Source organism: Camarhynchus parvulus, chromosome 13, assembly GCF_901933205.1.
Source record: "Camarhynchus parvulus chromosome 13, STF_HiC, whole genome shotgun sequence".
Taxonomy (NCBI): Eukaryota; Metazoa; Chordata; class Aves; order Passeriformes; family Thraupidae; genus Camarhynchus; species Camarhynchus parvulus.
Genome location: NC_044583.1, coordinates 1,310,017 through 1,325,623, shown reverse-complemented (window position 1 = coordinate 1,325,623; position 15,607 = coordinate 1,310,017). Strand labels below are relative to the sequence as shown.

The 15,607-nt window shown below is 51.7% G+C and overlaps 1 protein-coding gene across 1 annotated transcript in view; it reads left to right on the top strand.

Annotated features, from left to right (window-relative positions):
- The window catches only part of SIL1 (SIL1 nucleotide exchange factor), a 111,405-nt gene that overhangs the window by 11,552 nt on the left and 84,246 nt on the right, over positions 1-15,607 (top strand). The window contains 2 exon segments of the mRNA XM_030957421.1: positions 10,763-10,877; positions 13,061-13,196. Coding sequence (XP_030813281.1) covers positions 10,773-10,877; positions 13,061-13,196 — 241 coding nt within the window. The 5' untranslated portion in view covers positions 10,763-10,772.

The window sequence follows — 15,607 nt, the reverse complement described above, 5'->3', positions numbered from 1 at the left end:
GTGATATCTTCCTATTTCAAAGTATTTCTCACTAGATGGGCTTAATTTTAGTTTACAGCATGTATTTTAGAGGGGACCTTGGTTTCTCAAGATAGTGTAGGGCTTTCTGGCCTCCAGCTGAGGCCTTTAGGATGTTTGGTTTTCTGGCCTAACAGAACACCAGGCTTATGGTAAGTTATCAGACTTAAGGAATTACAAGTGTGCATGTTAAGGGCACTGAGAATACATAACAGGTATATAAAAGGCAAAAAATCCTCATGGCATCACTGGTGCCCAGGCTGGCTCCCTGCTCCTTGCCCTGGGATGAACAAGCCCAGCAGGCAGCACGTGCCAGGGCAGGCGGGCACACCTGGAGCACACCTGGAGCACACCTGGAGCACACCTGGAGCACGCTGGTGAGGCAGGAGCTGGAGGTCAGGGCAGCTCCAGCCCCCGAGCAGGGCTTTGCCTGCAGTGCTGGGGCTGTTACGAAACAGGAGCGAGATGGGACAATGCAGAGCAGTTCCTGCTGCTACGCTTTTGTCCAGCAGCTAAAAGCCAGTTCAGAGGGTTTTGTGGAAGCCTTGTTTGCTTTGGTCTTTTTTTGCTCTTTCTTTAAGTACAGACTTAAAAGAGCTGGAGACTGGAGGCCACTGTAGTTATTATTTCTTCCTGAATAGCACAATAAATGTACCATTTGTCAGGGTCCTTGCCTCAGAAAACATGTGGCCTGTTCCCTCTTCTGTTCCCTTTGACATATGAGGAACTGCTCCTGCCTGCCTCTGGGTGTGTGGAGATTTCTCACTCCCTCATTGGGGTCAGTGCCAAAACTTGTCTTGACGTGTGACGTGTGTGGTCACTGGAAGTCACTGTGGAGGCTGTCACTGAAACAGCCTGGATTCACAGAGCAGCTTCATTTAGATGGCAGCTGATGGAGGAGCTCTGCAGGACAGCTGGGTATAGAACCTGTGTGCAGGAGGGGACAGCTGAGGGCTGCAGTCATCGTGGGAGAAGCTCAGACACGTACAGCCGTGGTCTGGCGGACCTGTGGTGGATGTGCCATGTCCCACCTGCCATGGCACCACCAGGATGCACAGGCAGCTGCTCAGGATGTTCTGGTGTCTCACAGCAGAGAGGAAGGTGCTGCAGGTGCCTCTTTGATCAGAGCTGAGGGTGTGTGAGGGAACAGCCTGCTGCTCACCCTGACAGCAGATTTTGAGCTCTTGGCTTTGCCAATCATCTCACAGCAAACACCAAGACATGGGAGTGAAAGTCCCTGTGTCCTTTGGCTGCTGCTTGGGTGTTTGCAGAGGCAGCAGGTGCAGTGACAGCCAGGACTGTCAAAGGAAGAACCCTCTGTGGAGCAGTGCTGCTCAACTACTGAGATATGCCAGTCCATGAAATGGCTCCTTATAGGATGTCTCACCAAAAGGATTTTTCTTTTGAGTGTCTGGATCTCCTGCTGTTGGTCTGAGCTCCAGATGAGAAACAGTGCATTGACTGGAAGGTACTGAGGTTACAAACAGAGTAATTGTCCATTGGAAGAGAAAATTGTGGAGGAAACCCACTCAGAACACATCTCTGTTCTTCTTCTTCCTCAGAGCAGGTTTAGGAGTGCAGTGGCTGAGGGGCAATGGGGATGGAGCTAAGTACTGCTGAGTGAACCCCACAACTCTGAGGAGCAGGGAGCCTGGTCATGGAGCTCAGGTGGGACCTGGGAGCTTTACTGGCTCTCTAGTTCTCTCTCCATAGCCCATGAGTGCAGATCTCCCTGGGGCAGCAGAGCGTTCCCTGTGAGGGGAGCCCATGGTGCTGCAGTTCCAGCGGCGTGCGCGGGGTCCCATGGTGGTGCAGGCAGTCACAGGGAAGCTGTTTCATAACCTCTGCTGGCATTCATGAGATGTTCAGAGACAGGTTCTCCACTTAGTCAACGCTTTATGAGGATTTAAGGCTCAGGAGCTCTTTGAAGCACTGATGCAGCTTGTTCTGCCATGACAAGGTGGAGATGAACGCTGGCGTGACTTCCATTCCCAAGGAAAATGCTCTTTTGCACGGATCACAAGCTGTGGCTCTGCTGCTGTTTGACGAGACCAGAGGAATCTCAGATCCAGACACTCAGTGGCACATCAAAGCTTTCCTGTCTGAAGGTGAGGCGATGGGGAGCTCCAGCTCCATGTCCTTCGTGTTTGGGCAGCAGAAGGAAAGAAGTTCCCTGAACCAGGACTCACTTGGGGATCAAAGCTCTGCTTAGCAGAGGCTGACAGGGCAAAAAGCCAGGATGGCAGCAGGAAGGACAAACCCTGCAGAAGATCTGGGCCATCTGATAGCAGACCTCCAGAGGGGCCTGGGAGACCTTCTGCTCTGCTGGAGGAGTGGGGCCAGCATCTCCCCCCAAGGAGGCAGACCTGCAGTGTCCTGGGCTTGAGTGGAGCCATTCTGTTGTGCCTGAGGGATTGTTTAATAAAAAGAATGCTGCACCATCACATTTCAACTGTTTTCTCCACACATTGCTGCAAGTAACATCTAAAATAGCTCTAAAAGGCAACAAACCATTCCCCAAAGCAGGGGTGGCAGATGAACAACAGGAGAGGGAAGGAATTATATTCTCTCTCAGCTTTCTGTGTCTGTACATTTGCTTCTGCATTTGCAGCCCTTGGGGCTTGTTTTAATTTAAATTTCCATAGGAAAAACCCTGTTGAAGGAATGCTGCCTGCAGTGGCTTTGGCTGTTCTGCTTTGGGGAGCAAGAGTTCCTTTTCAGTCTTGGTGGGAAATGCCTGGATAGAGGAACGGCAACCACCACGAGAGTCACTTCTGGATGGTGGGACTGGCAATCTCTCAGCTCTCCTTTTGTGCTCATTCCTGTCCCAGGGCTTATTTAATTGCTTAACAAAGGCATCCTCTGCAACCACTGAGAAAGGACCAGTGCAGGGAGGGAAAAAAAGCAAACTTGCATCAAGCCTTTCATCCAAGCACAGGGAGATGTTGCTGCTGACCTCAGTGTTTGTAACCGTGGTGCAGTGTTGGAATGGAGCAGCTGAGCCCCAGTGTGGGCGTTGATGTGTCCAGATTGATGCAGGGACTGGGGGCAAAGCAAGGACTGGTTCTGAGGGAACCTGCGTGGCAGCAGGTTGTGTTCATCCCCAGAGAGCTCCTTCAGGGCCGGGTTTGAGATTGGCTTGTTAGGGCTTTATCCCAGGTTTCACTGCCAGTCTGGCAGCTCCTGATTTGGTTTGACCCACGAGGTGGATCCCAGTGGCTTCTGCCTTTTCAACTGGGAGCTTGGCACAAAACTGGAAGCATGTGGGAGCTGAGCCAGAGCTGTACATCCAACCAGGCATCCCATGAACTCAATCCACAGGCTGCTATGCCATGTTATTCCTGAGCACACATCCAGGGCATGCAGCAGGCGAGCCCCACGTTTGCTGCCCGTGTGCCATCCTGCTCCCCGCTGCTCCCTGTCCCCTGGCTTGTCACGGGGAGTCAGAGCTGTCACCACCGACTGACGCTCTGTGGAGAGGTGAGAAAATGCATTTTTCATAAAGCTCACAGCTCATGGCTCCTGGCAGATTGATAGGGCAGCTGGAGGAGTCCTTTGTGTGCCCACTGTTGGGGCAGCTGTGTGCCAGGTGCTCTGCAGGGAGTGGCAGGGGTTCCTTGGCTTGGCAATCCCCATGGGAAGCCTGCAGGCTGAGCTGGGGCTCCTGGCTGGGGCAGGCTGAGATTCAGCCAGGGGCAGGGATGGTTGTGCTGGGCAGGCAGTGTGGTGTGGGTGCTGCTGTGGGAGTCGTGTGCTGGATCCATCACTGCTGGGTTTCCATAACACTGAGCAGGACTTTTTTTTTTCATGGTTTCTTAACCTCTTAATTGAGTTTCTTTATAGGGAAGCTGGCATCTGACAGGGGAAGGAGGTTGTTATTCCCGATGAGAACCACGGGTGAACAGCAGGAACTTGGAAAATACAAAGAGCTGTTTCCAGAGAGGCTGGGAATAAGCCAGTTAAATCTTTGGCAATTGGTGGGCCCAGCTGCAGTGGGACATCAGGATTCTCTGGGACCTTGTTAGTGCACCATGTGCTTTCTTTCCTGTTAGATTCTCCAAGCTTGGGAAAGCAGAGGGGATAAAAACACACGGAATGCTGGGAGACTCCTGGGATAGTGTGAGGCAAGGTGTCACCTTGCAAATAGGAACTGGTGGAAAGGATAGATCTGAGGGGGGGAGAAAACATCACTTATTGTATGTGCTGTGCATGGGAAATTGCAGCAAGGAGTGGGAGAAGGGAATAGGTATGGGTAGGATGAGAGGTGTTTTTGGCTGGGATTTGGGGTGGTGGGGAGGTGAAGAGGAAGAGAAAAGCTGTTTCATGTGGCTGAGGTCAGGCAGTGTGACAGCTTTTAGAAAGATGTTTGTCCTGAAGGTCCCTGTGCATCTCTCATCTCCAGGCAAGTCCTGAAGTCCTAAATTGGAGCAAATCAGCACCAGTGCTCTGGTGTGGGCCCAGAGGTGCCTGCCAACCCCAGAGCTCTGAGGAGTCAGTGTCATGTGGTGTGCAGGCAGAGCAGAGCCCTGCGAGAGCAGCTGCCAGAAATTCGGAGAGATGCACTGCTTATAAATAATAAATGATAAATTCAGCCTCTGATCTCCGAGGCACGCTCTGCTTCTGCACGCTCCATGCTGGCAGAGAAGATTCCCCATCCCGGACTCAGCAGTCTGTCTCTGGCGTGGAGGGTCTGAGGGATGCTGAGGAGGCAGCTCATGGAATTGGGGTCGTGCTGAGCCCCGGCGGAGCGTGGCCCCTTCTGCCAGCAGCACTAATGAGCGTGGCCCCTGTGCCAGGGCTGCTAACGAGCGCTGGGGAGGGCGAGGGCAGCCTTGCTCAGCCTTCAAACCACCCCAGCTCAAAGCTGTGCCCCTGCCCTCTGGAGAGCAGCGTTCTGTGTGAATGCCGCTTGCTGAATGAATTAATTAAGTCAATTTAAATGATAGACTAAACGATGCTTAGTGTTAAACTGTGCGAGCTGTATAAACAGCAGGGTCAGGGTTGCTGTGGCCGGGTAGAAGGGGCGGTTCTGGCTTTATCCAAGTGATGCACAACAACCCCTCCCCTGCTCTTGGGGGAGCTGTGGCAGTGCTGGTGAAGCTGCTGGTGCCAAGAGCTGCCCCCACCGTGCCCAGGCACTGCTGGGCTGTCTCCTGCTGCTGGACACATCCCTGTCCTGCTCCTGGCACCTGGCAGGGCTGTCAGAGCTGTGTTGGGTGGTGTCATGGCCAAGCTGCTGCTCGAGGGGCTGATGTGAGCTGATGGCTGCACAGGTAGCCTGGAGGGGTTATTAATATTTATTGTTATTATTTGTTAGCAGCGGTTACAAAGGTTGCGTGAGTGCTCAGTAGATGCCAAGCTCTGTAAACATGTGTTTGTGCCATGGTTATCCTGCCCCTCCCACCCTGTGCCACAATTCCCTCCTGTGGGCTGGCTCCAGTTTGGAGTGGGGCTTCTGCTGCAGGTGGGAGCAGGACCTGCTGCCCAGCCAGTTTATTCCTGCCAGCCTCAAAGTGTGGCTTCCTTGCTGTGTGGGTTCTCTGTAGGCAGCAAGAAGGTGTTCCCACAACTTTTCCCTTTGTGTAGGAGTGTTTTTAACACGCCAGAGCAGAGTCCTAGTAGGAGTAAATGATGAGGAGCAGGCAAGAAGAATAAATGTTTTTTTAAAGCCATTTCATAAGCGACATGAATGGAGTGGTCTGTATGGCAGCTACACCCTCTCCACTGAGATCCTGGAGGTGTGAGGGGGCTGGCAAACAACTGCTGCTCCCTGGGCTGTCCTGCCTGGCTGGGGCTTCGGGCCCAGGTGGGACTCTCTGGCAGGGCCTGGGGCTCTCACTGGAGTGGGGCTGGGAGCACCCACTGGAGGCACAGGGGTGCTTTCCTGAGGACTGGATGCCTGGAGGAGCAGAGCTGCTGGGATCATCCTGGGCATTGACCTCAGGTGCTGGTGTGTGCAGGTTGTCCTGCTTGAAAGCACAGGGTTGTGCAGCCCCAGCCAGTGACTGGGGAAGGGCATTAGATAGTGGCCTCCCAGTAATCCTCTGTGGCCTCCCAATAATCCTCTCTTTGCCCTCCAGCTGTTTCCTCTCCTAGGCACAGGCTGAATTTCAGCTCCACACCTCCTCTTTCTCCTGTTGGTGTAGCTGCACAGTCAGCAAGCAGGAGGGACAGCTGGCCACAGGGTGCTCCCAAGGTGTCTGTAGCACACCAGCAAACATGAGTGCTCCTCACAGACCTGGGGACCCTCTTGCTCAGAGGAGGAAAATTGCAGGTCAGGTCAGCTACATTTCCTTCTCTTTCTCTGTGGCACTGCACATCACTCAGCCTGTCACGGGGGGCTCGGCCGTGGATGCCACCATTGGAAGGACATTGTGTGAAGGGGATCTCAGCTCGCTGGGAGTGCACTCTGTGTCCTGAGAGCCTCTCCAATCCCGCAGCCCCCGTGCACGGCTGGCTGGAGCTCATTCCCTGAGCTGCTGTTGCCCAGGAAACTCCCCCTTCAGCCGCAGAGGCTGTGAGTGCCCGCAGGTCTCTGTGCCCTGCTCCAGCTGGAGGTGCCTGGGGGTTCCCATCCCTGCCCTGCACTCAGTGAGGGAGCAATGTTGGTGCTTTGTGCTGGGAGGCACACGATGTGCTGCTGGTGCTCCCCTTGTCATCTCTGTGAGGCTGGCTGGACAGAAACCTGCCCTGAGTCCGTTCATCTGCAGAGAGTTTGTAAGGCTGTAATACCGATCCTGCTCCCTCGGGTCATCCCTAGGTGAAAACAAGGATTAGCCTATTGCTATTGCTCATTCTTAGAGAGAATTGGTATTTTTGTATCAGCACTGGGGTGGCAGCAGGACCAGGACAGTGCCTGTCCCCTGTGCTGGCACTGCTGGGGGACCTCCAATCTTGTGTCCAGTTCTGATCTCTCATGGCAAGAAAAACCATGGAGGGACTGAAGCATGTCCAGGGAAGGGAACAGAGCTGGGAAGGGGGTGGAGAGTCAGAGTGAGGAGCAGCTGGGAAAGGGGCTCAGCCTGGAGAAAAGGAGGATCAGGGGGAACCTTCTCCAGGAGGGAAGAGCCAGGTTGGAGTCGGGCTCTGCTCCCAGGGAACAAGGGACAAGACAAGAGGAAATGCCTACAAGCTCTGCCAGGGCAGGCTCAGGGTGGGCACAGCAGGAATTTCCCCATGGAAAGGGGGCTCAGGGATTGGCAGGGGCTGCCCAGGGGGGTTTGGAGTGCCCATCCCTGGAGGTGTCCAAGGAAGGGCTGGAGGTGGCACTGAGTGCTCTGGGCTGGGGACAAGGTGGGGATGGGGCACAGCTTGGATTCGATGGTCTTGGAAGTCTCTTCCAACCTCAGTGATTCTGGAATTCTGCTTCCAGCTGGCTGCAAAGCCAGAGGCTGATGTTGGGGCTGAGGGGCTCTGGGATGTCTGTGTGCTCTCCTGGAGCAGCAGGTCAGAGCTCAGACGAGGCTCCTGGTGGATTTGTTGGAGTGGCGCAGGACGGGCAGCGTGGGCTCTGTGCTGGGCTGTGAGTGCAGCGCTGCCAGCAGCAGGAGGCATTAATGCAATGTGCTCCTCTCGCTGGCTTCCTTGGAGCTGTCACCTGTGACTGTGGGAGCTGCGTTCCCGGGGCTGTGCAGCTCCCTGTGCACAGCTCTGCCCTCAGTGGGATGTCCCCGCTAATGGGGAGCACAACTCTGGGCTGTTCCTGCTGCTGCTGGCACGGACCAGGATTTCTGGAGCTGTGGAGCAGAGCAGCCCAGCCAGCAACATCTCCTCCTCTGACAGGAGGGTTACTGCCAGCAGTGGAGACCTCTCGGAGTCTGACCCTTGCCTCTTTCCCTACTACCTGATTTTGTTTGACAAAAAAGGATTATTAAGAAAAAAACCAGCCCCTCCACTCTGCACAAGGGGAATTTGTGGCCTTCCTAGTCCAGTTTTGCTGCTGCTTGGCTGCTGTACGTGCTGGATCCCCAAAGATGCCCTCAAATCCAAGCAAACATTCCCTGTGCAGGTGGGGTCACCACAACCACAGGCTTCTGCTTCACAGGCTGCAAGGGTTGTTTCTGGGAATCCATTGTGTCCACAGAGCATTCCGTGTGGAAATCCTCTCCTGCTCTCTGCGTGCGTCTGTCTGTAAGGAGATGTCAGCCCGTGCAGGCTGCTCTCCAGGAGCTCCAGAGCCCCCTGTTGCACATGTTGGCTCCTCCTGCCTACCTGGGACTGAAGCAAAGTGCTAATTGTTGTGCAGATGTCATCTGCCAGGCAGGCAGGAGGCTGGAGGCTTGAAAGAGGCTGTGCTGTCATTTGCTAGCAGCCTCCTCGGTACACGTGAGCTCTATTTTTATTGGGAGTGTGCGTTTGCTTTCAGCCACTGCTTTGTTGAATTTCTCTTTCTTTTTTTTTTTTTTTCCTTTTTATTTCCAGGCTTGCAGATAAAGTTTGAGGAATACATCTATTTTTCATTATTCCAGTTTTGCTGCTTGTTTTATAACTGAAAAAACCTCAAGCAAACCAAGAAACCTGTTCCCTGTGTAAAAAGCATTAGTTTGTTCTGAGATGAGAGGGAATTTTGTGTTGTGGTCATGCTGGACTGAGGTCAGGACTGTGGGACTGTCCAGAAGGGCACGAAGATCAAGATCTGGGAGCAGAGGGAGTTTGAGGCTGTGCATTGTGCTCTGGGTGTGCCAGCTCAGGAGCTGGGTGTGTGTTGTAGCCTGGTTTTGCTTGGCCATGTCCCAGGAGAGAGCTGGAGGCTCTGGCCACAGGTTGGCTTATGAAAGCAGGGAGCTTTTCTTCTACTCCAGCTGTGGTTTAATAAGGGCTTGTAGGCCCTTGAAGTGGTTCTTTGACCCTTTAGAAAAGAGGAGACACTGAAGGAGGAAATGGGAGGTGATGCTTTCCTGCACTATGTGAGTTAAGCAGGGGGATGCTCATTGCTTGGGGATGCTGTGGGTGTCAGAAATCCAGATCTGTTCCAAAACCAATTAATGAGAAGAATCCAGTTGATGTGGTAGAGGTGGCTCAGAGGTAGAGGCTGCTGCTCAGGAAGACCTTGGCTCAGGAGTTTTTGGAGGATGCACAAGTACATCAGGTGCCCTGTGACCTCTGTTTCCTGCTCTGTCCCTCTCCTGCCCACCTCTGACCAGTGGGATGTGGGGGGTTGCTTTTTCTTTTCCTGGCAAAAACCAAGCAGGGGGAGGAAGAAGTAACAAAGTGGAGTGGAGGGACGAGGTACCAGTGAAAGGGTGGAAGGAGAGGAGGCTTCCCTCCATGTCCCTGAAGGCTTCTGGGGGCAGAGGCTCTTTGGTGGCAGGAGCTGGTGTTGGGTGCTGCTGTGAGCGGGTTTTCTGCTTTGTGGGACACAAAGTGGTTGCTTCAAGGAGGGAGAACTCTGCTGTCTGATGTGCCACCCTGATGGACAACAAAGCAAGATATTTCCAACTGTGTGTAGGGGAGGAACTTCTTTAAAACCTGGATAGGAGTAGGAGCAGACTTGATGGAGGGATGAGTAATGAAGGAGTGTTTGAACGGAACTAATCAGTCCTATCTTCTTTCAAAAGACCTCATTTAGTTTAATTTAGCAGCGTGTAAATTTAGAGCCAATCAAAGGAAATACTTGTGCAGCCTGTGTGCTGCCAGGCTGCTGCACTCCCTAGCCCAGCAGAGAGCTGAAGGCTGTAGGTGGATCCCGAGCCCCGTGGGAGGCACTGGGGGCACACGTGTGTGTGCTCACAGCAGGGTGGGCACAGCAGCTCCGTGCCCGGGCACTGCACCCACAGCAGCAGCAGCAGCCTTCATTTCCCCCTGATGTGCTCCATTGAGGTGTCCCTGTGCCATGGCTCTGTACCCACCAGGGTGGCTCTGTGCCCATCAGGGTGTCCCTGTACTCATCAGGGTGGCTCTGTACCCATCAGGATGGCTCTGTGCCCCATCAGGGTGGCTCTGTGCCCATCAGGGTGGCTCTGTGCCCATCAGGATGGCTCTGTGCTCCATCAGGGTGTCCCTGTACTCATCAGGGTGGCTCTGTACCCATCAGGATGGCCCTGTAGCCCATCAGGGTGGCTCTGTGCCCATCAGGATGGCCCTGTAGCCCATCAGGGTGGCTCTGTAGCCATCAGGGTGGCTCTGTAGCCATCAGGGTGGCTCTGTGCCATGGCTCTGCTCCCTGGAACACCTGAGTGTGGTTAGAGCCAGCTCCTGGACCCACGGCTGGGCTGAGCCTCTGCTCTGAGCAGCAGGGAAAGCCTTGTGCTGTAGGAACCACTGAATAAACCTCGCTGACCCCTGCAAAATGTTGTTTTCCTCAAGAAAAACCTACATATGGATTAGATGAACCCCTGATCCTTGGACAGCTGGTCGTTTTGTTTAACTTGAATTAACGCAGCTACTTCTGTGCTTAAAATGAGGCACAGGCATAAAAAGCCTTCACGGGATTGCACTGCTTTTTATTTTTCCCTCTAGTTGTCATCCATGGCACTGACACAGTGATTTTAAACAAGTCTTACAGGTCTCCTCATATTTTCCAGGAGAGATATTATCCCCTGTGGGGTCAGTATAAGTTGCTTGGCATTACCTGTCACAAACCCCATTAGCAGTGAGCCCCCTGTGCTCACACCTCGAGGTGTTGTGCTTCCTGCCATGTCACACCCCTGACCCCACGCTGCTTTGCAAAGTGTTGTGTAAAGAGTCCTGAAACCTGCAAAAACGGGAAAAAATACTGTTGGGTTTGTTTTGCTTTGCATTTCAGGCTGGTGGCAATGTCTCCTTGGGCCGGGCTCCTCTCCACCACCTGCAGAGTCAGCCTGCTGCTGCTGCTGGGCTCTGTGCTCTTCTCCTGCTCCAGCCTGGGACAGAGAGTGCCTGTAAGTTTGGGCTGCTCCATCTTGACTTCAGACTGATAAAACATGGATGCTTTTTGCCTTTAAGGAAATGCCCATTATTCTTTAGGAAATGTCTTTCTCCTGCTTGAATTATGAAAACAACCCAGAAAGCGTTCTACTGATTTCTGTGTAAATGAAGAATCTCTTGTGTGGTGCTGCCCGTTTTTGCTAGAAATGCTAATGAAAATGGGGTATTGCAAAGCAACTGTGGCCAGGCAGTGACAGCAACACTTAAATGAACCAAGTCACATCCTTTTATCCTTACTGAGCATTTAAACCCCGGCACTTTTCCTGAGCAGAGCTGGTAAACATCAGCTGTCTCCATTATGTGTTTGAACAGATCCAGCACCGGGAGGCCTGGTGGTAAATTTACAATAGCCTGTATCACTAACTCCCTCTTGGATAATCACAGAGCTGTGGAAATCAGCTAAGTAATAACTGCTCCACTCACTCCTTTTTAGTCCTGTTGAGTCTTGGCTCAGAAAATGTTAACATTGATTTTCATCTGCAGAACCTGGGCTTTTATGGCTGTGATTGTTCCTGAGCTTTAACCATTTGTTATAATTTGAACAATTCCAAGCCCCTGATGCACTCAGCAAAAGCAGGAGTTAGGATCTGGTTCCTCGTGCATTTCTGAAATTGCAGTCGCTTTCCACAGCTGAAAGAAAAACATTCTATAGGTTTGTCAGCCTTCTTTGTGTGTTACCACAATCGTGGAATTGTGCAATTGTTTAGGCTGGGAGAGACCTTTATGGTCATTGAGTACAACCTTTAACCCAGTGCTGCCAAGGCCACCATCAGCCCACGTCCCCAAGTGCCACATCCACACTGTCGTTGCTACTCTGTGTGTTTTGCTCAGGTTGACATTTCTGTTGCTCAGAAAGACTCTTCTAGGCTGGAAACGGATATTTATATGCAGAGCATCCAAATTCTGACAGAAAATGTGCATGCATTTTTTCCCAAAGAGTGGAAGAACTGAAGGCAGCATGTGTCCCAGAATTTCCCAGTTAACCTCTGAATTTACTTACATTTTTCCCTGTGAAAACATCCTAAGGATTAAGATACAAACACTTCATGAAGTGAGCTGTAACTCCATCTTAATTGCCAACAATTAGGACTAATCATTCCCTGTAGGGTGGTTAACTCAAATTCTTCAGTGGTGACTGAATTGGTGATCTCAGAAGCTGAAAATATTCCCTTCAGCAGGCACTGAGCTGTGGGGATGATGAGCCCGGACCAGTTCATCTGTTCCTGTTGGAGCCAGAACAGCCCAGACCCAGAGTCAATGCCTGGTGTGAGAGTACAGGTCATTTCTGTGCACTCTCCAGAGTTTTTTGTGACTCCCACCAGCTCCCTAGGGAGGCTTTCCATTGAACACCAAGGTTTCCCTCACAGCAAGGATTTTTTTTCCCTGCTGTTCTTCCCTTGTTGTAACATCGAGCCGCTCGTGCTGGCTGCTCTCCCACACCTCTGCCAGCCTCGTGCTGCACTTGCCATGGAGGTGGTGATTAAATCCCTGCCTCATTGTTTTAAAAGCCTTGGAGAACACTGGAAGAGGGTGGAGAAGAGGATCCTCACATTTGTATCATGTGGGCAGCTCGGTGTGTTTTTTCCCCGTGTCCTATTTTGGAAACAGCTGAACTATTTTAGCTGAAATCTTCTCCAAGCCAGAAATAAGTGCATTTAAGAAAAAAAAAAAAAAAAAAAAAAACCAACAAAGCCCAAAAAAACTCACCAAACCCCAAACCAACCAACAAGCCTTGAGGCATTCCACTCGTGTGGAAAATTTCAGCTGAAAAAGTTAAAAGTTTGACATATTTTTAGGCTAGGGAAAATGGGGTCTTACAATGTTATACAACCCTAATAATAGCCAGGGCTCCTGCCTCTGACTGAAATACAGGTGAGGCTCTGTGAGACCTGGTTTGAAACCTGCAACCTGCTCTGGAATAGGAAATAAGCTGCGTTGCTTTGTTCAGCACAAATGTCATGCTAGTTATGCATGTTTAACCTTTAATATACTTTAAATCTAAATTTAACCATGTGGAAAGAATCTCGGATGTCAAAAAAAAAAAATCTGCTGGCGAGGGAAAAAATTTTGTATTCTCAGCCAGCACTAAATTACCCAGATGCAATTGCTAATGAGCTGAATCTCTTCTCTCCAAAAGGAGTTTGCCCTTACAAAAATAGAAGAGAGCGACATAAAAGATGACAGTGGGAAGGAGCTGGGGACAGAGGATGACGCTGATCCTGAAGACCTGGAAGTGTTTTACCCCACGGATCAGTGGCAAACCCTGCGTCCAGGTAACTGCTGCTGGCTAATTATAGCATGCCTCTGGAACCCACCTGCCAGCTCTGACAGGAGCCTTGCAGACACTCCAAGAGCTGTTTGTTCCCATGACAATGTGTGCTTTTGCGGGCGCTCACATAAAGAGGAGGACTCGGTGACCCAGTGCAGGGACTGCAGGCCGTGGGCAAAGCATCCAAGGAGGGGAGTGGTTGCTCCAGGGCTTTCAGGTCACTGGAGCAGGAGGATTGGGCTGCCAGCCCCCTTGTGGGTGGGGGGCTGTCTCTGTCACTGGCTCCACAGCCCTTTCTCTCTTCATTTGTCAAGGGCCAGGTTTTATAACGTTTGTTGCCACGTGGATTCCCAGGTCTGTGGTGCTCCGGTGTGGCGCTGCTCAGTGGCAAGCTGATTAGGAGCTGTCACTGGAGCACTGCACAGCTTTTTAACAATGGGTTTTCTGTTCCTCAGCTGTTTGAAAGCTAGCTTTTATTTCCATCCGTGCAAACCACAAAAAATCTCCTCCCTTTTTTTGGGTTGGTGTCTTTCATTAGACATGGCTGGGACTCTCTGGTGAGAGGAGCCCAGCAGAGCAGCTTGGCCTCCGTGTGCTGGGAAGGCTCTGGAGGGGCCAAACCCATTCAAACACACACAGATGCACATGTGCATACATATTTCAACAATTAGCCTGTCTCTGGGGTCCTGAACGAGCTGTTTCATCCACTTATGCTTTTGGTGTCTTCATGTATATGCAGGTGTAATACCTTCCCACCTCACAAAGGTAAACTAAGTAGTAATTAATTTTTATGGAGTGCTCTGAATTTAAGAGCTTTATCCTGTGCTCAGTATTATCATTGAAAGAATAAGTATGGGTTCCATTTGTCTTGAAATTTCTGCCAGATATAGCAGAATGACTTTTCCAAATGTAAACCTTTGTATAACATAAATGGCTACAAAAGCCCCTGCGTTCCACAGAGCTGCAGTATATACTTATATTCCATTTCTGTACCATTATGTATGGAAGGCATGTGGTGTCCCTGCTCATTATTCAGCCTGGCAGATCCCCACCAGCTTTGTTGGAGCAGAACATGTACATACTTGCAATCATTAGAAACCTCATTGCACGGCTTGTTCACAAGCACCTTCTCCGCTGCTTGGGTGCCTTATTCTGCTTCATTTTTGTAGTTATTCCATGTTGGGCACATGCAGTGAAGGGCTTGTGGAAGTGGGGAGCTTGTCAGTATTCACAGAGGAGAGTAATTTTGGTTACTCTTGTAGAGACTTAAATGGTGTCCTGCCTCATGCTCTGACTGCTACAGATCCCAGCGCTGGGGACATGGCCCAAAGAGGAGCCTGCCTTGGTCTCCTGCTGCCAGCCTGAGTTTCTGTCTCCTGGGGTTCTTCTGGAGTGCAATCCCTGTGAGGACTGGCACTGACACCTTCAGCACGTGTTAGCCAAGGCTGGTGGCCCTGCTGCCAGCATGAGCCCATCCCTGTAGCCTCTGGCCCACGTGTTCCCAGTGTGAGCACAGCTCTGCCTGGGCAGGGAGCTGACCTGACAGGAGGGAAGCTGCTGCTGTGGCTGCACAGGGATGCAGCTTTTGGCACCTTGGCAGCGTGTCCATCCCACTGGTTCTGCACCTTGCCATGTTTTCCATGTGGCTGCACTCACTGGCAGCTGAGCAGAGCCTGGCTGGGCTGGGCTCAGGGTTTGCCTTCTGCTGCCCATCTCTCCAGGACACCCCCACTGCCTCTCCCGTTGGATCCCTGCGGCAAACTAGGCCAGTCTCTCTGGGGGAAGCAAATTCAAGTGTTTGAATTTAGAATTTGGATCTACAGTTCTGAACACTGGGAGGGAGCTTGGAGCTGTGTTTCCCCCATCTCACTCCTGTTTCAACTTGTTCCTGTTCTGAGCTCACGCAGGATTTTGTGCTTCTCTACAATGGTGCAGCAGCTCATCTTTTATAGATGTGTTCCCAGTTTTCCTCTGCTGAGTTTCCAGTTCCCTGTTGCTAATTGCATCAATCCACATTTCCACCGGGACTGCAGCAGTGTCATCAACCTGTAACCTGTCAAATCCCCCCCCAAATTCGATTGTTGTTGTGTCTGTAATGCTTTGGGCGCTTGTTCCTCGCTGTCTACAGTGTGAGCTGGATTTTGATCAAGTGCTTCCTTGCACTTTGAGCACACTTCAAGCTGCTGGAGGTAGCTGGATGCAAACACAGAGAGACAGTTGCCCTAAGAGCTGTGCTGCCTGTAATCTGGAAGCAAGATCAGTTGTCTTTTCTGCCAGGCAGCCGGAGCTGATGGCTCTGGAAGGGTTGGTGAAACTTCCCAAAGCCCTTTAACACTTCGTTAGGCATTGCTTCTTTCTCACTTGGCACTAAATAATGCACCAGGTGCAGGCTCAGACTGAAGGGAGATGTGTGCC